General features: G+C 38.4%; 1 protein-coding gene across 1 annotated transcript in view; it reads left to right on the top strand.

The window, feature by feature from the left end:
• Positions 1-24004, top strand: part of LOC105439894 (U3 small nucleolar RNA-associated protein 4 homolog) — a 57229-nt gene extending 33225 nt beyond the window's left edge. The window contains exons 11-16 of the mRNA XM_030975641.1: positions 9865-9981; positions 11244-11525; positions 12605-12703; positions 13777-13962; positions 22287-22403; positions 23861-24004. Coding sequence (XP_030831501.1) covers positions 9865-9981; positions 11244-11525; positions 12605-12703; positions 13777-13962; positions 22287-22403; positions 23861-24004 — 945 coding nt within the window. The remainder of the gene's footprint in view (positions 1-9864; positions 9982-11243; positions 11526-12604; positions 12704-13776; positions 13963-22286; positions 22404-23860) is intronic.
• The last annotated feature ends 208 nt before the right edge of the window (positions 24005-24212 follow it).

Below are 24212 nucleotides of genomic sequence, written 5' to 3'. Positions count from 1 at the left end.
AGACAGTATATCATGCTGGATTTTTTGCCTCATGATCGAGGTTGAGATGCATTAAAGAGAGGGTTGAGTTCTGGGAAGAGAGGAAAAATAATTTGTTGGCGTTATCATAGTATTATGCAAGTGTGGAGGAACATCAGATAAAAAATGTTCCCTGAAAAGCATGGCTCTTCAAATGCCTTCACATTCTAAATATGGCATGTAACAACATAAAAATCCGGACAGATTTTTATGCCACATGTTTGTGCAGTCCCATATACATCTTTCTGTGTACAGTGCTTGTAACTTTTTCAAGACTGGGCCAAATTTCTTATCATTTTGATGATGCCAGAACCTTGCGGTACGAACCAATACTTGTATGCTAGATAATCAACCTTTTCTGATCGATTCCACATCGTTTCTTTGACAATGCAATCGCATGACCAGAACTCAACTTTATCTTTAAGTTGAGAAGGAAGACAAAATACTCCGAAAATGCCTTGATCAGAGCATCTTCTTGCTCTTTCTATCAAGAGAGACCTAGCAAAGCTCATTCTGATGTCTTACTAGGCCTGTCTTACTTGGCCTGTCTTCACTAGCTCGAGATAGCCAAATATCCCGCTATTTGAACTATCCCAATCGTAAACTATCCAGCTAAATTGCGTCCTCATCGGCCCGAAGTTGCAATTAGTGGGATATTTGGTCGGGATTGTCATCCCAAGATATCTTGGGATAGTTTGCAAAATATCCCACTATTCGGCAAAATATCCAGCTATTTGTCCGGTGCGTCTTCTCCAGACAGAAGACTCGCCCTATGCGCCAACGCTGAGCAAAATACCTCGAGCTAATTTCTCAAGGTCGAGTTTCAAGTTTCGAGGTCGAATCTCGAGCTGATGAAGACGCGATTTGTAACTTCGGGATTATTTCCCAAATCAAAAATAGCGGGCTATTTGGCAATCTCGAGATGATGAGGACAGGCCTCATGTTACTCTAGTCTCCTTCCTACTCCAGGGATGTCTTTCTCAAAGCAGGGTACTGAGCAGATATCCTTCCTTGATGGTTCTAAGGGTGTTCTGATATGTTTGTTCCTCTCAGATGAACCTGCTTGGGGACGAATTAGTCTAGATGCATTTAGATAGAGATAAAGAGATCCAGCCAAAGCAAAAGAAGATTACTGTTTTTATGCCTATCTCCGTCCCATTCTACAGGCATGTACTTGTGTATGCATGTATGTAGGCTTTGCCTTAGACGAGGCATCTTGTCTGTCTTGCTGCCACAGTTTTGGTTTAAAGATCTTCCCGTGCTGTCTGCTATTCCATCTGGTTGCCACACCTTTTGCTCATATGCTCCCATTTACTTTTAGTGGGAAAATGAAAAATATGTAGTTCATGTGCAAGGCAAAATGAAAATAAGCTGAAAATACCTACAAAGGTTTTATAGGATAGGACAGAATCAATTAATACGTACAAATATTAAGTTACTCTAACTGAAGTAAGTCATTATTCCTCAGTGAAGGAGTTGTCCAACACTGCACACCCTTTTTTTAACTTTACGATTTGATATTTCAAGTTCACTGCAAATTTATTGATCAGACCAATACAGTGATTGGTTGCTTGGTTTTGTCAGGCTATTGGTTGATCGATTGATGAATGAATGATTGATTGATTGATTGATTGATTGATTGAGTAGATGATATCTTATCGTTAAAAGTTAAAGAGAAAGTTGAGTTCTGGTCACGCGATTGCATTGTGAAAGTGATGGTGTGGAATGGATCAGAAAAGGTTGATCATCCAGCATGTAAGTATTGGTGTGTACTGCAAGATTCTGGAGTCATCAAAATGATAAGAAATTTGGCTCACTATTCGTTAAGTTACAAGCACTGTACTACACAGAAAGATGTATATGGGACTACACGAACATGTGGCGTAAAAATCTGTCCTGATTCTTATGATGTTACATGCCATATTTAGAATATTAAGGCATTTGAAGAGCCACGCTTTTCACAGAACATCTTTTATCTGATGTTCTTCCACACTTGCATAATAACAATAATAACTCTCACAAATTATTTTTCACCTCTTCCCAGAACTCAACCTTCTCTTTAAGATGCATGAGAGTGTATCAAGTCATTAATAAGAATCTCAGTAATTGCCAGTATAGGTACATGCTTCAGATATGAAGTGTAAATTTTATTAAACATTTCACTTGCTTTAATTTGTACATGTATCTAAACATCCTCCAATATTCTCTTCATAACATCCGACGTCTTACTAAATATAATCACCCATGCGTTGTGTTACCGTCATTCTGAAGACAATCCCAGCTTCCGAATCCTGGATGGTATCTTGTATCATCTTATGAATGATGAATGATTGCCTACCCAGCGCAGGGCACCTAGAGGGATTGATGTTCCGCAGACGAGGCTTTCTTAAAAGGTTCAGACAGTACTCACGCTAAAGGACACGTCTACGATGATAAGATAATGTTTTTTCTGTGTCTGCACATCCTTTCTCCATTTCTGCTTTGTCTCCTTTTTTCTGTTTTTATCCTTTTTTGTTATTTGCTTTAGCATGTATTGTCTAATTCAAACCCTTTCTTGTTTGTGTTCCTTTAAAGGGCCCGTGACATCGAAATACAAGTGTATTCCTGTTGGTGTGCAGTCCTGCATACATCTCATATTTTGATATGTAAACTTCTGAATTTGTTTCGTAGATTTTTTAATATTTTTTAAATATTTGTTTTTCAAACTTGCTAAGCTCCACCCCAAGAACCTCCAGATCTCATTCCCCTTGTGACATCATCTGTCAGTCATTAATGAGCTAACTTGGGAAAGTGGTATGTATCTTTGCCAAAGTCGACCACCTGTTATGCTTTTACAATACGTAATACAATAGCAACATACAAGTTGATATGTCAGACATGTCAGACTAAAATTGGGAAAATTTGAATAAGAAGCATTTCTTCATTCTGGGGTTTCATGGGAAAGGACTTCCCCATTTAAAAATAAGTGCATTTAATTGGCCTTGACAAACCCGGGCCCTGTTTCATAAAACTTTTCATCAATAACAAATGCTAAAACTTCTGTGACAAATTTGCTCTCAACCAATCAAATGCCACAATTTCAGTAGCTTATAACAATTAGGGTAACTTGCTGTTGATACTTGTTTTATGAAACAGGGTCCAGATTTTGCAGAAGCAGATGATTACTGAGATTTGTAGGTCTGTTCGTGTTTTGATACCGGTGTGTTTGGATATGTTTCCAACCATACTGTACACATTATTTATTTGTACTCTTGAACATAAATGTAGAATGTTAATTTGATTTCATTCCACAAAAATGTCTTTCCCATCCTGACCAGAACTCAGTTTTATGCAACTTCGGACAGTCTGTTGTTTGAATTTAATTGGTCTGGACAACCAGATTATTGCACGATGAATAATTCAGAATTTGGCTTTCAGAGAAGTGTCTCTCAATGTCATGTCTCTCAATATCAATGGGGAACATTTTTAAAGCTAAAGTTGATTAACTAGTCGTGCGATTACAGGGTGAAAGAAACTGTCTGGAAGCAATTGAAAAAGGTTGATTTTGTAGTATGTATACTGTTAGGTTTTGCAATGATGAAAAGGAAGTTAATTAACTTGATCCTGATGAAACCTGGGTATATGGGACTGCACACAAGTATGACATAAAAGTTTGGTCCGAACTTTTGAGCTATTTCACATCATATTTTTAAAATGAGGGCATTTGGAGTGTATTCCTTTTCATGTGGCATGTCTTTGACAATGTTTTTCCAAGCCGACATACAAATAAAGCAAAAGCTCACAAATTACTTTTCACTTTTACACAGAACTTGATCGTCTCTTTAAAGGATGTCTCCATTCTGAACTCTGCATAATATTATTCTAGCCCGTTAGAGTACCTGGTCGTCCTAAGCAGATATTATTACTCGTGATTTCCCCGAAGTCGCAACCTAGAGACTCGGGGATGGATTGCAGGATTTTAGGGGTTTGTCTGCAACAAAGTGGTCAGGGGAACAGATGCATAATGCATGCAGGGCTTAATGGGGGGTTTGTTTTACTTTATCACATTATTTGTGCAGCGAGATCAGGCCCTTGCATTCAGATGCAGACAATTAAATATTTTGTTACAGATGAAATAGAGACGGAATATCCGAGGGGAGGAGGAGGAGACGGCTCACAGATTCTGGGAATATTCAAAATCTAATCAGTAACCCTAGAGGAGAGTGGAGACTTGGTTTGAAGAAATACTGTGCCTGGGTGTGGTGAGCAATTCAGCTAAGATGGGGAGAAAAAAAACATCCAAAATATAGAATCGGGGAAAATGTCGCAGGGGCAAAAGCAGTGAAAAGCAATCAATAAATCAACACAATCAAGCGTTAGAAAAGCTGAAACATACTTAAAGCCCCACTGTCCTACTTGTACATTTGTAGCTACTTGCTCCCTCTTTATAGAAAACTTCCACAATCGGTACCTGTTGGTCCCCAAAGGTCCTCTTTTTCTTATGTTAGTTGAGAGCTGAGTTGATGAGATAGCCACCTGTCAGTGACCTGGCTGGGTGGTCTAATCCCTTCTGGCCCAATCCCTTCTGGCCCAGTAGTATTGACGGTCTTTAAGTGTCCATCCCCATATGAATAAATGAATTTGTGAATGAATGAATAATTGAGTTAATGATTAAATAAGCAAATAAATACATGAAATAAATAAGGGAATAGATATTGGCTCTTCCTTTGTAAAAATAAAAAATATCATACCGTAAATCTCCATGTATAAGACGCACCCCTATTTTGGGGGCCAAGAAAGAAAAAAAAGAGAAAAAAAAAAGAAGAAAAAAAACAAACTTGTTTGTACCCATGTGTAAGACGCACCCCCGTCTTTCAAAAAAAAATTGGCGGGAAAAAGTGCGTCTTATACACAGAGATTTACGGTAGTTTGTTAATCCAGCTTGAAGTGGAATCTTATCAGAAAATTTGAACATGATATGCTTGCCAGTAAATGCAGAGAATTGTTGAGATAAGGTTAGATACTGAGACACATAGATAAGGCCTAAAATAAAAACTTGTTGCATTGCCCTTTGCGACCGACCCAAAAATCTGAAAATCTACGGTCGGCATTTAAAAAAAGTTTTACTTTTTAAAAACTGTTTTTTAGATTTTTTGATATTAATGAATAAAAAAATATGTATTTTGTTTGTTTAAATGGGTATAAATGCATAAGATCAAATTATTCCAAAATTCTCACCCGTGCGAACCATGGATAATTATAAGGTGAAAAAGATATCAATGGAATGATGTGAAACACATGTATTAAAGCATTAAAAACTGAGAAATATCAGCAAATAGAGGGCGGGGAAAAAACAGAAAAAACACAAAAACATTCAAATCTGAAAAAATATCAGTCCAAAGAGGGCGACAAAAAAAAAGTTTTAAAAAATAAAAACTTTTCCGACCGACCGACCCATGTTTTGGCACCCAAAGGGCAATGCAACAAGTTTTTATTTTAGGCCTAACTGCATTACATGTATTAATAATGCTATCATGTGAATAAGGAATGCACCACCCAGGCCCTGTTTAATGAAACTTGTTATCAATAAAAGGTTGCAATATGTTATAAGCTACTGAAATTCTTGTATTTGATTGGCTGTGAGCAGAGTTGTCATAGATCTGTGGCAGTTTTTATTGATAACAAGTTTTATGAAACAGGGCCTAGAACCAGGCCATATTTTAAGTAAAAACTGACCGTCCACCCCTGTTTCCTTTTTAAAAATTGAACCAACTATCCCTCCTTCCATTCATCAATCTTCTTATCCATCTATCCAGCCATCATTTCTATCAATCCGTGAATCCTATTTCCCTCCATCCGATTTCTCTCCACCCATCTTGTTATCCAATTTTTACCTATCGATCAATTCAATTTTACTCCCTATCTATTAGCTCCATCCATCCATCCATCCATCCATCCATCCATCCATCCCTCCATCCATCCATCCCTCCATCCATCCATCCATCCATCCATCCATCCATCCATCCATCACTCCATATTTCATAGGAACTGATACCCAGTGTGTTATTAATAGTGTTAGTCTAGGTGTCCCAATTTCCAGGGAGCTTTTCAAAATGACAGATGCCGACATTCTTATTCTAATTGGAACTCAAGTAAAGAATCCTGCATTTCTGATATATTATTGCAAAATTTCATCAAAGTGTGGTAGATATCATTATGCAGTGTATAACTGATAGGTCAATTTAATAGGCATCCCAGTTTCAAGGGAACCTTTTAAAATAACAATTGCAGACATCCCTTTTTACCCTATTTATCCCTACTTACATGTACAGATAACTTCTCAAAATGTCATTGATACTTGGTAGATATATCATTACAGCGTGTAAAGGAAGGGTCAGTTATGGTGTCCTGCTTTCCAGGAGGCTTCAAAAATAGGACAATTGCTGACATCCCTATTTTGATATGCACTTACTGTCATGATTTTACATGTACATGTACAGATAACTTCTCAGAATGTCATCGATGCTTGATAGGTATTATTACGCAGTGTGAAACTGAAGGGTCAGTTAGTCGTCCCAGTTTCCAGGGGGCTTCAAAAATATGAACATTTCTGACATCCCTATTTTGATTAGCACTTAGTTTCAGACGTTTACATTTCCAATGCACTAATACTTACATGTACTAATAACTTCTCAAAATGTCATCGATACTTGAAAGATATCCTTACGCAGTGTGAAACCAAAGGGTCAGTTAGGTGTCCCAGTTTCCAGGGGGCTTAAAAAATAGGACAATTGCTGACATCCCTATTCCTACTCAATTTCAAACTTTTTTATGCTTCAGGGGCATTTTACACAAGGACGTACATGCAGCTTCTCAAATTTCATGAACATAATCTTTGGGAAGATGTAGAGTATTTAATACCGTAGTAGATGTTGTAAAACAACAATGAACATCAACAAATCTTCCTTTGTAGAACATTTGTCTAAAATAAAATAATTTGATCTCCAGATTGACAAGTATATTTAGCAACTCTTTTGGGATTTTGCCCATTTGGGATAACCGTTCAAGCTCATTTTAATCTATAATATTTTGAATTAGTTAGGGGCATTTTAATTTTTCAGTATTAATGAAACAAGAAAATAACTACTGGTAATTATTTTGGTAACATGTATTGTTGCAAATAACAGGGACACAAACATTTTTGTGACTTACTGTTTTTGCAATACTTATTACAGGCTACTTTAATATAATCCATTTTTCCATATGCATTGCCAGCTCATTTTTTGGATGCTCTTAAATGTGCAACTCTACAAAAATTCCCAGACATTATACATGCACAAGAGTAACAGACTATGCACTAGTTGTAATAGTAGTAAGTATGGCAGTGATGCTCAGATAATTATGGTCTTGAAGTGGTGTTTGATGGGTAATGAAATCTTCTCGGAGAGCACAAGATCCCTGATTATGAACTGCTCTCTAGGCCTGTCTTCATCAGACCGAAGTTGCAAAATAACCCATTATTTTTAGGCTCAAGATATTTTCCTGAAGCTCGAATTGCGTCTTCACCGGAACGATCCGCTCATCACAAACTAGCTCGGAAGGGCGGAAGTTAGCCCGCTATTTCCCAAATAGCGGGCTATTTTGGAAGCAAGACCAAGATTTCTCAAGTTATTTTCTCAACCAAATAGCCCGCTAATTGCAACTGTGGGCTGATGAGGACGCAAATTAGCTGGCTAATTGGAGATCAGGCTAGTTAAAATAGCGGTTTATTTTGCAACTTCGGTCTGATGAGGACAGGCCTGATTAAGAACTGCTCTCTGCTTCCTTCAGCTGGACAGGAAGTTTGCGTCTAGACTAGGTCCCCGTGGAAGGAAAGCCGGGGATAAACTATTGCTTTTTGGAGGATTCCAATATTTTCCTGGACTTTAATAATAGACAAGGTCTTCGTTGCTCTCAGCTCCAAAGGATATACGCTCAATATGTTTCTGAATCAAAGATACTATTTTAACATTTTCAAGCGAGAATAAAACCAGGTTGACTGTAAATGTGTCTTTTAACTACAAATTTTGATGCATATTTTTAGGCCCATATTCTCTGGTATTTCAGGCACTGTCATTCTTTGACAGATTCAAGATTTGAAAACCCTTTTGACTAGAATTTCTAAATACATTTTTGAGGTGCCTTTTGGAGTTATAGATAAGGGGGGGGGGGGGTATACAAATCAGAATTAGAGGTTATTTTAACACATGATGTCCACAAGGAATGGGAGATAAGTTTTAGAAGGGAGCATTGGTTGTTTTGCCATCCCCAAAGAAAACAAAATGCCAGTGATTTCATTCATGCTAACAAAAATTAACCAAAATGATTTGTTTAGTGTATGAAATGAAAGAGTTAAATAACTAATTGTAAGCTCCTGACGATCTCCCCACTCCTGACGACGGATAGTCAACCTGTTTGAAACGTCGAGCCACTCCCGCCACTCATCCTCTCCAAGCGCTGCAGTTCTTCTTAGAACTATAAGCTATGAAAGATAACCAACAGTCTTTTTCAAGACTACACCAACAGTCCTTTTCAGGACTAACACACCCTCAAGAAAGATTACCGAGAGTTCTTTTCAGGACTCCTCTATCCCCCCTCTCTCTCTCACATGGTGCACCTGCAAGCCTTCTGTATAATTGTTATCTGTTCTGAATCTTCTGATCATATTCTCTCTTTGAGTTATGCTTTGACTCTGATATTTGGCAGATGATCTCTGAATCTGAATCTCCCCCCCAAAAATGTCGTGTGAACAATAACTATCTATCTCAAAATGATTATGAACGTCTACTTCTAGGTCAGGTCCCCACAGTCGCACCCTCATACCCACAATCCCCTCTGGAACAGATGAATATGCATGTGACACCTGTTCTACACATTTTTACATACATGTAATAGCAGTGAAGGGATGTTCCTTTGTCTACCACAGCAATTGTTGAGGGTAGAGTGAGGAACTGTATATTTTGTCCTCTTTCTTTTTCCGTCATGTTCATAGTGAATATTACATCTTGACCACAATAGAAGTATCAATCCAAAGGCAACCAGTTATCTTATATGTTGCCATGGCAACTGGTCCAGAGTTTGGTTCGATGGTAGGAGGAAAGGGGTGGGTTAACATGGACAAATATCGTCAGGCAGAGCAGCATAGACTTCACATGACTTCCAAGAATGAGATTTTGCATACGTGTTCTCATGCAAGAGTTCTGCGGTCGTTGAACCAAAGATGTACACGTAGTACCATGCGTGATATCATTTTCTTTTTCCTCTGTATTTTCTAATGCTCGTTCTAAGATCCATGTGCCCACATTTTCATCAATTATTTAAGTTCACTTGATGCATATGATGTAAATGCTTTGTCTGGTAAAAGGCATAAAGAATGTTTTATTCAGACTATACTTGTTCAATTTGACAGCAACATTTTTCGGATTTGTCATATTTGTAGTTGCTATAAATATTTGGGGTCATTTAAAGATAATAAAACGGGGGGGGGGGGGGGGGGGGGTGTCAACTAAAAATCCATCAAAAGTATTTTGGAAACACAAAGAGAAATTTTAGAAATTATAAAGAAGACAAATATATTACTTGAACATCATCATACTGAATGATATTTTTTTCAGCATGAAATTTCCAAAATGTCTTTTCAAAGGTTAACACAGGTTTCCTTGCATAATTTGAATACTAGGAAACTGCTAATGTTTAAATCTCACAGATAGGACATACGTGACATATATTCCTAATTCCCACAAAGTTCTACAGAATTTGATGTTGGCTGCAAAAGGTACATACCGGTAGTATCTTTAATGGTTTTTATTTCCTTTTTTTTTCTTGCAGGGTGTGGAACAGATCGTCTGCAGCACCATCAGTAGTTGCGGAACCTGGGTAGCTTATTCGGATGTGGAGAAAATCAGATTCTATCACGTCACTCACAACCCACTCTCAATAACCAGGGTGAGTTCTTCATTATAGGTTTGATTGAAAGTCTACCAATCATTTAAAGCCCCACTGCACTTATAGCTACTTGCGCCCTCTATACAACCAACAATGCCAAAGCGGTACCCATTGACCCTTTTTCTTATGTTAATTGAGAGCTATGATTTGATGAGATAACCACCTGTCAGTGACCATGCAGGGATGTCTAAACCCTCCTGGCCAAACTAGTGCCAAACTATTCTAACCAGGCTATTTCAGACCAAGTTTTTACTGAGGGGGGGGGGGGGGGGTCAATTTGACCCCCCTCCCCCCCCCCCCTTTCATCCACGCGAGTGCATCGATTAGTCTACTCACTAGTCACTCCATCTATGCTTTAAATTGAGAGTTTATTTAAACTTGCAAAATACTTGTCATTAATGACACAAATAGTTAGGGATTAGTACAAATCTTTTTCAGACTATGCATCACACATTATCATCAAGAGCAGAAATTTTGAGGGAGAGCAGGGAAAATATATTCCAACTTGAAAAGTGTTCATGCTGTATCTTGGTGTGATATTCACAAAAATGGGCACAGGGGTGAAGGCAAATATCTTTCCTACAGCAATTTTTTATGATAATGGCGTAATAAAAGATTATTTTTTAATTTACTGTACAACATCCTGATGAGCAGTGCAAGCATCGAATAAGACATGATCACTCAGCATACCTGCCAACCCTTCTGAATAATCCAGAATATTCAGATTTTTAAAAATTCAGGTTGTTTTTTTGTTTTGTTTTTTTTGTGGGGGGGGGGGGGAGGGGGGGTTGTTGCTACTTACTAAAGCCAAATTAAGCTTGTTTTATCATGTGCAGCGGATTTGTATTCGCTTTTTTGTACGCATGTGCGAACGCCTGTTAAGGATACAGATTTCTTATTTTCAAAGGCATACCGTGCTAGAAATTCCAAATTCTTGTTTTCAAATGTTAGCAGGTATGACTCAGTGGTAGAGCAGTGGCTGCACAACTAGGAGGTCCTGGGTTTGAAAAAGAATGAATGCTGTAGTGCCTTGCAGTAAGGTATCAGTAATTGTTTGTAGACAGCAGGGCTCCTATCGTATTGCAGAGTTAACACCCTCCCGCCTCCTAACAGATGACTTCTTCACTACCAAGTCCCTGAGTTAGGACCTAAAGCTGTAGGTCCCCTTTGTTTCTTACATACAAGCATTCATCCTCTCTCTTTAATGTTGAGGTACAATAATAAGTCATTAATCGTTTCATTCCAATTCTTTTGTATCACAGGTCCCAACCATCCCTTCTAACCTGCATCCAGCGCATCACCTGGCCTTCACCCCGGACTCTTCCAAGTTAGTCTCGGCAGTTTGCACGGGATCAGCGGGTCTTCAGCTCCTCACCGTGGACGGTCCAGACGGTGTGGACTGTCCCCAGCCCCTGGTCCAGTCCTTACCCATCACAGAGGTCCAGGGGCCGTACACGGCGCTGGCGGTCAGCGGGGACGGGGAGAGGGTGGCTGTTGTCGGGTCAGAGGGCAAGGTAGCTGTCTTGCCTCTCAACAGTAACAAGGTGAGAATAAGGTCAAAGGCCAACTTTCATGGTGTTTATCATACCACCAAAGCTTTTGATAAAGAAGTTTTTGTACACCAGTGATACTCTTATTTTGTAATGTTTTTGACTCTCTTGTATTTTTTTATACTTTGGGAACTATGCCTTACAAGTATTTAGCAAACTTTTTAGTAGTTTCCATTTTTCTTCATTGTATTGTGTTTGTTTTTTTATAATTGAGAAAAATAATAAATTGAGCTGGTCTTTATTTTTTGAAGGAAGCACAAAATCTGTGCTTTACAAACAAGGGTCTCTCACTATCCCCCCCCCCCCACTCAGTGTTATTTAAGGTACGCATATTCATGTTCCCTCCTTTTAAAAACAACCCCCTAAGTCCGGTGTTAAAAGTCAATGTGGGCCAGATTTTTGTGTACCATGAGCCGGACTTTGTTGCGTGAAAAGTACCGATTTACCAGACATTTTGGGAACACGCATGCGGTCCTTCCGATCCCGGAATGGGGGGCTGGGCTCACTATACAGTCAGTTGCTAGAGAAGATGGGGCTTTATGCTCCTTCTTGCTTCATGAAAACATCTTAAAACATCTGGACCCCATCTTACAAAGAGTTTATATCAATCGCAACTTATTCGCGATTGATATCAATCGCAATTATGTACATAAGAGATAGGAGACTGCAAACTTGCAATTGATTGGAGGACTAGCCATTGGTTTGGATCAATTGTATCTCTCTGTATAAGTCGGGGCCCCGTTTTAAGTTGACAGGTACATGTTAGACCTTCAGTATCAAGAATTCAATGCTTCATTTAAAGCAACATTTTAATTGCAGTTGCTACCTAATCATCTATCCATCCGTTTTTTCTACAAAATGAATGAAAGAAATTCATGTCATCTGTGATGACTACATAACTTTCTGTGTCTTTGTCACTTTTTCTATCAAATACCGTTAAGATCTGTTGTGAGTTGAAGGTAAAATTTAAAGCTGCAGTACCAAGTGTTATTAAATGCTCTGATAAACCTTTTAATTGCAAGTTGCCATCCATCCTTGGGTCACTTTGTTATCAATATGTGTCCAATTTACAGATCAAATCAGTAGTGCTGCCTCACACCAAGGTTCCTCCATGTTGCTTGGCCTTCCATCCGTCCAGCAAGCAACTAGCGGTAGCTTACACAGACAGAAATGTAAGTAGTAATTGACCAATCAACTCCACAGCAACACATCCATCCAGGTAGATTTCCAAATTAGTCGTTAATGAAAACTCCTAAGCGTGATACTGAATTTGTGTAAAGATTCTCTGGAATAGCGCCATCTCAAGTTCAAACCAGTTGTAATTGCATGATCCTTGCTTACAACTTCACATTTTCCGGACAAATGAAAGATTACAAAATTGAACACTTGTAACTGCTCTCTTTCATGACAATACATATGTATTTTGGGCATTCGAAATTTGTTAAGATACTGCTAGGTTTTATTTTAGAACACAAGCACAAATTATTGCTCAGAACTTATGTTAAGATTTGCAGCAATTGTTTATATAAGAAATTTATAAGGGTTATAAGAATGATAACATGCTTCATACATCAACGATGCCTTTAAGCACTCTACAGATGTATTATATATCTAAGATATCAATCATATTATTATATTCCCCTGATAATAATAATAATCATAATAATCTTTTATTAAGTTAAACTGAAAATGGAAATTCTTTTTGCCCAATTGATCGTGAGCCCGGCAGCCACTGAGCAGCGCCAGATCGACGTTGCTCTATCCCTTATTGTTGAATGCCAAACAAGGTAGCAGCAAGTCACCGTCTTTTAACGTCTTTTAGTACGACGCGGCCGGGGTTCGAACCCACGACCTCCCGGTTGTGAGGCAGACGCTCTACGGACTGAGCCAACACCCCTGATCTTGTAAAATGTCTGTGAAAAACTAGTAGCTACTTTATGTCATGCAGAAATATAGAAGAATGTGATGATGTTGTACTTCTACCATTGAACTACCCTCCAGCACCTGCAATATGAAATTTTCCATGTGTTTAGATTTATATATACTTCATCCTTCAGATTGCAGAATATGAATCACCAAGCACGAGTACACGCCCTTTGACCGGTCCGTCCACAAGCAGGGTCTCCACCAATCCTGGTTTTATTCACTTTGTTATAATTTTATATTTGTTATAATTGGATCGTCATAACTTAACATGGCGTGTAAAATTCGAATTTCAATGGTCTTCCTCAACTTCATCCTCTAGATCGCAGAGTATGACATCACCAAACACGAGTACACCCCCTGGAGCCGGTCCGTCCACAAGCAGGGTCTCCATCAAGCTTGGCTGGAGAAGACCAGTGTCATCCATCAGATGACCTTTGACCCCTCCGACCCTGACAAACTCCTGGTCCAAGACGGGACCTGGTTGACCGTCATAGACAAGACCAAGGTAGGCTTAGTAGCTTAACATGCTATTTTTGTTTATTACTAGGGCATTAGTAAGAATTACCCACACAAGGTATCGTTGGAACGGTCTAACACGCCTGAGGCGATAGCCGAAGGTGTTTGGACTGTAAGCAGTCGGTTGCTTGGCGTATATGAACAAGACGGACACATTGTGGGTCTGGAATCTTCCAGATCGCAATCCCCCACTCCAAATCAAACTCTTCCTATAATCCCAGTTTTGTCCCAGAATTCAATTGAGTGGTAATGGACCCCCCATGGAAACCTCTCCCCCGCAGTGTTCTCCAAAATAACACTTTTCTTGAAAGGCAGCTCTGTATCACCCGGGTCAAGGGTTAAACGCAGCTAACATCCAATTTATGCGGGCATTTATCACTTGTCTTGAACGGAATCATAAAAGCTATTGGTGATGTGTTTTTGAGAGTTAAAGAGAAGGATGAGACCTGGTAAGGCGAACATTTTGTTGACAAAATGTTATTGTCTCTTTTGTTTCGTTTATTTTTATTTCAAGTTTAGTTTCATTGACTACATGAAATAAATTTGCATTTGAAATTGGTGTTTGTTTGTATGGCCTTAAGAAAATACAGATTCTGCACAAGTCGTCAACAAGTCATGAAAACAGATTTTTTGTTAATTTGTATTTTTTATTGTTATGCAATCTGTATCCTCTTTGGATCTATCTTGAATTCTTAAATAATAATAAAAATCATGATAAGGCCTATAAAAAAAATGTTGTATTGCCTTTTAGGTGCCAAAACATGGGTCGGTCGGTCAGAAATCTTCTTTTTCTTTTTATTTATTTTTTTTTATTTTTTTACTCCCTCTTTTGGTTGGTATTTCTCCGTTTTGAATGCTTTAAAACGTTTTTTTTCTTCTAAAAAATGGTTTTAAAAACAAAAACTTTTTTTAAAAGCCGACAAAGGGCAATACAACGTCTTTTTCTTTAGGCCTTATGATGATGATGATTATAATAATGATCATAATGATGGTGATGATGATGATGATGATGATGATGATGATGATGATGATGATGATGATGATGACGATGACGATGGTGATGATGATGATGATGATGATGATGTGCGTTACAGAATATCATTACCCAGTTTAGGCTTTCCCTCACACAATGTATGCAAATTCTCAAATCCCTGGGGAGCATTAAAGGGCATACGTGCTGTGTCAAGATCGGTGATCGAACCTATGACCTTTGCATTTCCAGTCAAGAGCTTAAACCACTCAACTACATCACCTTTACTTTATATCTCTTCTCCCCTCCCTCCCCCTCTCTCTCTCTCTCTCTCTCTCTCTCTTTTCTTCTCTCCCTTTAATTTTCACATGCAAACATGAAAGGGAAATCCAACCTATTCTAGAGGAAAGCTGAAATATTAGAGAAGTAGACTGGTGAAGGTTTGAATGAAATTAGACAAAACATTAGAAAGTTACAATTACAATTTTTGAAAACTGTAATCACTATAGGTAAGGGCTCTTCAAATTGGATAAATTTGTAATGTCTCGGTGATGTAGAAAAAAAAATTAAAATCCAAAAAATTATGACTCATAAGGGTCTAGTTAGGCGACCTATAATAACATGCTAGCCATAACATATATTGAGTAATGCCCCAATGAGAAGGCACTTACAGACAAACATTCATAACTTTCTAATCATCGGTCAAATTTACTTCAGTCTTTCGCCATTATGTTTTTCTCTTATTATTCTTCTTTCATACAAAGTAACTTATTACAAGGGTCATATTGCCCTTTAACTGTAATAGTGTATGTTTATAGTATATGTTTTAAGGTTCTTCGCAACCAGCCTGCTCATTTGTGCAAACGAATTTGCAAAATTGAAAAATACATTAAAATCTCACTAGTCATGTTCGGGTAAGCCACCCATTTCAACAATTATTCTAAAATATATCAGCAAACAAAACCAACATTAGGCAAGTGCAAATTGATGTCGTCGTCTGAGCACCCTATATCCGCTCTGGATTCATCAACATTGTACATATCTCTTGTCTAGTCAATCAAGTGATATAATTTTCACATTTTTTTCTTCTTTAATGTGGCCAAACAAAATTGGCACCAGGCAAATACAAATTGAATCAATACTGAGAAACCCTGCATCCTTTCCTAGTTTCATCAACCGCACTTATCACTGTTGATGTATACTGCGTTTGCCTTTATATCTTTTTAATGAATAGATATAGAGGATATGAAGTTTTAAAAAAGAAAATGTGTCATAAGAAGAAGACATAATGAACATCTGAGCCACAAAGGACCAAACAAACAACAAATACATTACATTACCCTTATTTTATTAGGACGAAGGTTTTGTATAATTTGAAAGTCACACCTACTTGCATACAAACGCTCAAAACCATGAAAATCACAGAAAAATATCTGAAGTTTACTATGGTTCGTGTGTTTTTATACCTCCGTTACGAAGTAGCCGGAGGCATTATGTTTTCGGGTTGTCCGTCCGTACGTCCCGTTCTCCTGATCGCGTTTTCTCAAGAACCGATTGATGGATTCCTGCCAAACTGTGGTCATGTGTGTATCATGCAGAGCCGATGAACTGATTAGATTTTGGGGTCACGAGGTCAAAGGTCACAGGGCTCATTATGTATGCAAAAACAGCTTGTGATCGTGTTATCTCAAGAACCGATATATGGATTCCTGCCAAACTTAGGTCATGTATGTTACTTGCAGAGCCGATGAACTGTTTATATTTTGGGGTCATGAGGTCAAGGTCAAAGGTCATGCAGCTCATTATGTATGCAAAAATAGCTTGTGATCGCATTATCATTAGAACAGATTGATGGATTCCTGCCAAACTTAGATCATGTATGTATCTTGCAGAGCCAATGAACTGAGTAGATTCTTGGGTCATGAGGTCAAAGGTAATGGGCTCATTATGTAAGCAAAAATAGCTTGTGAACGCATTCACATTAGAACTGACAGGATTACTATTTAACTCAGGACATCTTGCAGAGCCAAAGAACTGAGTAGATTTTAGGGTCATGAGGTCAAAGATCAAAGGGTCATATATGTATATGAGAAATTGCTGGTAACATGATATTCTGAGAACCCGTTAATGGATTACAATTGAACTCGAATTTGAAAAATTTCCGCTGTTTTGGTTTGTAAAATTGCTCTTTGACGGAGGCATCATTTTCGACTGCGCACAGTCGAAGTTCCATCTAATTTAAATTTGTTATTGCTTCCCCGCATCAACTGCTGAAATGCGCTATATAAAAATGAACTATTATTATACATACATGAATAGATCTCCTCTGTAGAGCCCGCCTGCCTACAGTGGTCACCGATAGTGCCTCCTGAAGGAAATATGTGTTGAAGAACCTGTCTAGAAAGGCCACATGTCTACAGTCATCAATTTTTGTGTTTCCCTTGGACGGCCTTAATAGACAGGTTGACTGTATTCATAAGATTCGTAACACCTGGCTGGAATGCTCCCCAGGGAGTGGAGATTGTGGGCAAGCACTGAATCCAATAACCAGGGCAATAGTATATTTGTAAAGCACTATAAAGACATTGTATTAAACGCTATATAAAAGCTAAATATTATTATTATCATTAACACCTGACAAGCCGCGATCTCATCCTTTGATGGTCGATCGATTTTGGAGGTGTGACATGGTCATGGAGCTCCAGAAAAAACGCTTGTCTGCTGTCAGTCATGCGGACTTATTCAAGGTCAGAGTAGAGCCAAGTTTAGCTCACAGGTGCTGTGACACAAGACAACGATGCCCCTAATCCCTCATTAAAAGCCAGACAGGAAGGATCATCGACTCTGACATTTTTGGAAGCCTTTCATCAAATGGACAGCCCCTTGGTGTCCAAGTCTATCACGGAATGCTCCGTGTAATGGCTGAGAAGGCAAATAATGGTTGCCAGACCTTTTTACATTTGAGGTTTAGTCACCATCGTTGGCATTATATATTGTGAAAGAAATTGTCGCAGAGCAAATGGAAAAGGTTGATTATGAATGCGGTACATATGAATTGATATATATCGTGAGGTTTTGAAATCATCAAAGTATTTCAAAGGCAATGCTTAACAATGTTTCCAGTTTGACAAATCTGAGATGCATGGCCCTACATGTTCTCAGTGTCTGTGATATGGTGTAATATTAAAGCCCTTTCAAAATTTGCGCTTTAAAATGATTAGGAAGTGCCTCAAAAAAGTAAAAAATCTTTGAGTGACCGGTTTTACCATACACATTTTTCTCAATAGATTAGTTTTTGTGATATATCACCGTTTCCATTAAATTAAACTAATATTCTGAATCACTACAAGATGTAATCTCCATTTAAAAATAACTCTTTTTCAGACACTTGCTCTAGAAAATTCTATTTGTATTGAAGAGATTCCAGAAAGCTGCTTATTTAATACCATGTTTAAGATGAAAACATGATGCCCTTGATGACGGCACCTGAGACTGCATGGCTTCACTTGTCTAGGATACTATCCTTGTGAAGCCTTTCAGTTTGTGCCCACTCTTGTTCTTAATCCTTTGACTACTGAAATATCTTATTACCATAGGCTTAATACTGGCGATGGGTCTTTTTTTGTTTCTCTCTTTCTTTTCCTTCTTTTCCTTCTTTTCCTTTTTCCCCTTCTTCTTCTTCCTTCTCCTCTTCTTCTATTTCGTCCTCTACTTCTACATCTTCTTCTTCCTCTCTTTTTCAGACACTTGCTCTAGAAAATTCTATTTGTATTGAAGAGATTCCAGAAAGCTGCTTAATTAAAACCATGTTTGAGATAAAAAATATGATGCCCTTGACGGCATCAGAGACTGCATGGCTTCACGTGTCTAGGATACTATCCTTGTGAACTCTTTCAGTTCGTGCCCACTCTTTGTCTTAATTCTTTGACTACTGAAATATCTTATCTTATTTTGAGGCACTTCATGATCATTTTGAAACATAATTTTCGTAGGGCTATAATATTACACCATATCACAGACACTGATAACACGTAGGGCCATGCATCTCAGATTTGTAAAACTGGAAACATTGTTAAACAATGCCTTTAAAGGGATCGTTTAACAATGTTAAATCTGAGATGCATGGCCCTACATGTTACCAGTGTCTGTGATATGGTGTAATATTGAAGCCCTAACAAAATTGCGCTTCAAAATGATCAAGAAGTGCTTCAAAAAAGTAAAAATCTTTGAGTGACCGGTTTTACCATACTCATTTTCCCCAATAGACTGTAGTGTTATGAAAACCGTTCAGCGAACGGTTTTCAAAATTTGTAATTCCAATCATTAATATCTCAATAATCAGACAGGCGATTGGCTTGTAAAAGTCATGGAGTTCCTGACTGACCTAAAGGTTTATAATTATCATTGCCGCATGAGCTAAATCAAGGATTATTTCCAAAGGATGTAAGACAAAGTTACCGGATCCCTTTAATGTTACTCCTACAGGGCAATCACCACCACAGAGTGCATCGCTATGATGCATCAAGGTATAGATAGGTGTGCGCCATCAATCAAGCTAGCTTCCCTCGCATTCTGCACCAAAGAGTAAACGGCACAGTCTCCTCCCTCCGACATATATCAAATTGGCAATGCTATTCAGCAGCCAGCCAGCCAGCGTGCGCTGCAGCCCTCTTCCTTCCTCCCCCCACTGCGGGTTTAACGGGCAGGGAGCGAGGGAGAGGAAGATGGGACAGGGAAGGGGGGACCGAGGTATCTTTGCTGGCTGGCTAGCTAGCTGGGTCTGCGGCATCACGTTTGCGTCTGGTAAGACCATTAATTAGTTGGGGAAAACGGGGACAAGGCTGCTGTCCCAATTATGCAGCAAATGAGACTGGTTCGTCGCTAATTTGCTCTACCCAGACACTCGTTAGTGACAGGTTGAATGAACCCTCCCGGGATCTTCTCGCCCTTTATGCCATTTGCTCTCTTGCTTTTTCCTCTTTTCTGTCTCTTTTTTTTTTCTTCTATAGATGCTCCTTGTGCCTTGTGAATTTGTCGATTCTTTTTCACGTGTTATCAATATTGAACCGTCTTTTGTCTGCAAATGTGGTAATGTCATTCACCGGGATATTAATTTTCTGGCAAAAAAGATGTCTCCCCCTCTCTCTCTCTCTCTCTCTCTCTCTCTCTCTTTCTCTCTCTCTTTCTCTCTCTCTTTCTCTCTTTCTCTCTCTCTCTCTCCTCTTTTCATATACCCAGTGCTCACTCTTTATCTCTCATTCTCTTACTGTTGCTCTTTTCCATCCAAGTGCTGCTTTACCTTGTTACTGGTTTGGAAGCCTATGTATTATTTGTAATGTAGGGCCTGAATTTTTATATCTGTACCCACACTTACAGAAGCTCTGTATTCTTGAAACAAAAAAAGATGTAGAAATTATTTTCTATTCTTTGCAAAATTTGACTTAACTAATTTCATATCTAATGTAGAAAGCATATATACCACTTAAAATCCACAGACATTTTTCTTCTAATAAATTTTATATCAGAATTTTTATTTTCAAAAGCATTTCTTTAAATATGTCAAATGCAGTTTAGCTGATGCCTTTTTGCTCCAAAAACAAATGCTTTGGGCATGTGTGCCCTGGCTTTCAGACAGGCAGAAGTGGAGTGCCTGAAAAGTGGCAATGTTTGATGTCCGGCTTATAGTTTTTATTAACTCTACTTTTTTTTTCCTGATTTGTAATCTGCTCTTCTGGTGTTCTTCTTTATCGGTATCGTTATCATGGATAGCATAACACATGAGGCGCGTCGTCATCATCTCGAGATTGCCAAATAGCCCGCTATTTCTGATTTGGGAATTAATCCCGAAGTTACAAATCGCGTCTTCATCAGCTCGAGATTCGACCTCGAAACTTGAAACTCGACCTCGAGAAATTAGCTCGAGATATTTTGCTCGGCGTTCGCGCACAGTACGAGTTCTTCGATCTGGTGAAGACGCACTGGACAAATAGTGGGATATTTTGCAAACTATCCCAAGATAGTTCGGGATGACAATCCGACCAAATATCCCGCTAATTGCAACTTCGGTCTGATGAAGACGCAAATTAGCTGGATAGTTTGCGATCGAGATAGTTCAAATAGCGGGATATTTGGCAATCTCGAGCTAGAGAAGACAGGCCCATGGTCATCATATTTTCTCATAAGGGCCAATCAGTTCAGAAGATATTGACATAACTAAAGGTGTCCAGATGAAAACTGAACAGGAACATAATGCATCAATATAAAGATGAAATGATAAATAATTTCAGAGAATTTAGTTTTTAAAATTTAGCCCTTAAGGTATCTGTCAAATTACTTATATTGGATATGCCTGAGAGAAAAATTATTGCTGGTGTGAGCATGATCACAATTGAATATATATGTGACTGAGGTTCTGTAATCACTTTCTGGTAGAAAATTGTGATTAATAATTATTGCTGGTGTGAGCATGATCACAATTGAATATATATGTGACTGAGGTTCTGTAATTACTTTCTTGTAGTAAATTGTGGTTACTTCGCTTGCAGAAGAAATCATGGATTTTCAGGTTTTCTTGTACACTAAAATGTAAAAAGAGACAGCAATCTCAAGGAGGTATATACAGGGCCTTGTACAAACAGCTGATTCTTGGTTTTACTGGTATTACATATTCCAATTTTATGTTTACTTTTGAAACAAATATTGTTCTTGACAAGCTGAAGGCCTGCCCGAGGCTTACTCGATATAGCAACAAATAACATGTATGCAGAATGAATTCCAAGTATTGTAGTTCATTCATTAGTAACAAGTTAATGGAGAACCTTGTCATGATCCCCAGGAATGAAATGTGCATAAATTTGAATATTTTGAATTATTTTGTTACTTTTTAATCATTTGATATTTCACTGAAAGAGGATAAAAATTACATCAGCTTAGAATCTTGAGTTTCTTGATTCATCAACTAAAATCAAAGAAGCTGATAAAGAAATAGAGGGGGGGTAACCAAATTGTACCAAGGCTTTAAATATATATATATATATATATATAGAGAGAGGAGGCGCGATAGCTCACCCGGTAGAGCAGTGGTCTCGTAATCCGGTGACCCGGGTTCGAAACCAAGGCGATGCGCTACTGCTCTTTGGTAAGGCTTTAATCCTCACTACCAGGTCCCTCGGAGAGGACCTAAAGCCGTCAGCCGTCTGGTTGCTTACTTACAAGCATTTATGCTTTCTTAGCAGTCGGGTAAAATAACCATCACATAGACAATTATTTATACCGTTATTAGACCTGTACTTTTTCTTCCAATGGTTATTCCGTCTTGTTAATTTCTTTCTCTTTATCATTAGCCGTTGCCAAGAGCAAATGAGAGACTGCTAGCTCCAAGGGCGGGCAAGAGACGACATGATGGCACCTCACGTTCAGAAGACAGAACGCACGGCTTCTCAATATGCAAGAAATACAAAGTAAGTGCCATCTTGCTTTTTTTAGGGGGGGGGCCTTATTGTAATTTGTTTGCTTTGTTTTATTTAGATTTTATTTTATATATATTCTTTGTTATGTTTCTTTCTTTTTTTTAAATTTGACAGTGCATGATGATTGCTTTTCTGCAGACAAGCATTCATTACATTATGTGAAGTACTGTCTCGACATCGCCATAATGGGATCGACAATATGATTAAAGTCAACGTAAAGCATTTCTAATTCAGGTTGTCTCATTCAGCCTGTATTATAACCAGATATTGTTGTTAGCAATAGAAAAATTGAAATTTTACTGTGTATCAGTTCTCATCTTTTACCTTGCTCAACAAATTATATGTCCCTGGAATTGGTGGATGAGAGTCTATAATTTTTTTAAAGGTTTTTAATTTTCTTTTTACATAGAAAAGGACACGATACACCTAGGGAATTACGGTTTTGCATATATCCAGTTTCATCATTAAACTCTTTTTACGAGGTTTCACTTCACCATAGTGTGACACATTTATTGTTTTATGATTTAAAAATAGATCTTGGATCTGGTGCATTCAATAGATCAAGAACATTGACAATTAACACGTATTTGTGGGCTGTCTGTATGCTGTGGTCACATATTCAGACAACTTGTTAAGGCATAAAAACAAAAGGAAATTGTTAGAAAAGAGAGCAAAGGGAAAAGCTACAGTTTGATAGTTTCTCATTTTCTCTTCTAGCAGTCAAAGAGACTGTGTATCTCAATATCTTGCAAATGTGTACCGAACTTTCAAGCCACATGTTTGTGTGTGTGTGGTCCCATATACCCATTTCTGTGTGCAGTGTACGTGATTTTCAGGAAGATTGAGTCGACTCTTTTCTTTTTCATCGTTCAAAAAATACCACATAATACACCTGGGGGGGGGGGCATTTCACAAAATTTGTCATCAGTGAAAAATGACAGTTTTTGTTATATGATACTGAAATCCTTGCTTCTGATTGGTTATCAACAGATTTGTCACTGATTTTTGTCATTTGTCACTGAAAAAAGGCTTTGTGAAATGGGTCCCAGCTGTATTGCTTCCCGCCCGTGTTTTTTTTGTTTTTTTGTCAGAAGACAATCAAAGGAATCTAGTACTTGGCTTCATCTTTGAGGCTACTGAAAAGCTTTTCCAGTTAACTTTCATTATATTTAAAGCCCCATCGCACTACTTGTAGCTACTTGCTCCCTCTATGTAGAAAACAATGCGTAAGTGGTGACCGTTGGTCCCCCATGATCCTCTATTTCTTATGTTAATTGAGAGCTAAGTTGATGACATAGCCACCTGTCAGTGACCAACAGGGTGGTCTAATCCCTCAAGGCCAAACTAGTGCAGACGTGCTTTAAAGACAAGAGGAGAAAATGTTGTGCCTCTAGATAAAAGTTGTTATAGTCCATTTCACAATGCTTGTTAATACATCTTGCCTGTAGTATCTATCGTCGGCTGCCAGCAAGAAGGCTGTAACTGCCGCTTATGATACACACAACTCTTACTGCCCTCTTGCAGGCTGCGCGACAGACATTATTTGTTTCTCTTCGCCTCTTACCAGCTCAATACTCCTCAATGACGAATGAGTCACTGTACAGAGGGGGGGGGGGGGGGGGGGGGGGGATCTGAATGTTGATAGGCTTAGCAGCTTGTGACATTATCAAGCTCATGCAAGACTTGGTTTAGAAAAGAGCCCTCGAATTCTCTCTTTTCAGGCAAGCTAATTGAACATGATTGTCAAAAGCCTGCTGTGAATTCGCTGCTTGCTTGACAGCTAATGAAACAAGTTTTATA

This window comes from Strongylocentrotus purpuratus, unplaced genomic scaffold (assembly GCF_000002235.5).
Source record: "Strongylocentrotus purpuratus isolate Spur 01 unplaced genomic scaffold, Spur_5.0 spur5_scaffold_8, whole genome shotgun sequence".
NCBI classification, from domain to species: domain Eukaryota; kingdom Metazoa; phylum Echinodermata; class Echinoidea; order Camarodonta; family Strongylocentrotidae; genus Strongylocentrotus; species Strongylocentrotus purpuratus.
The sequence above is the reverse complement of the archived record's forward strand: the minus strand, read 5'-3'. Positions and strand labels throughout refer to the sequence as shown.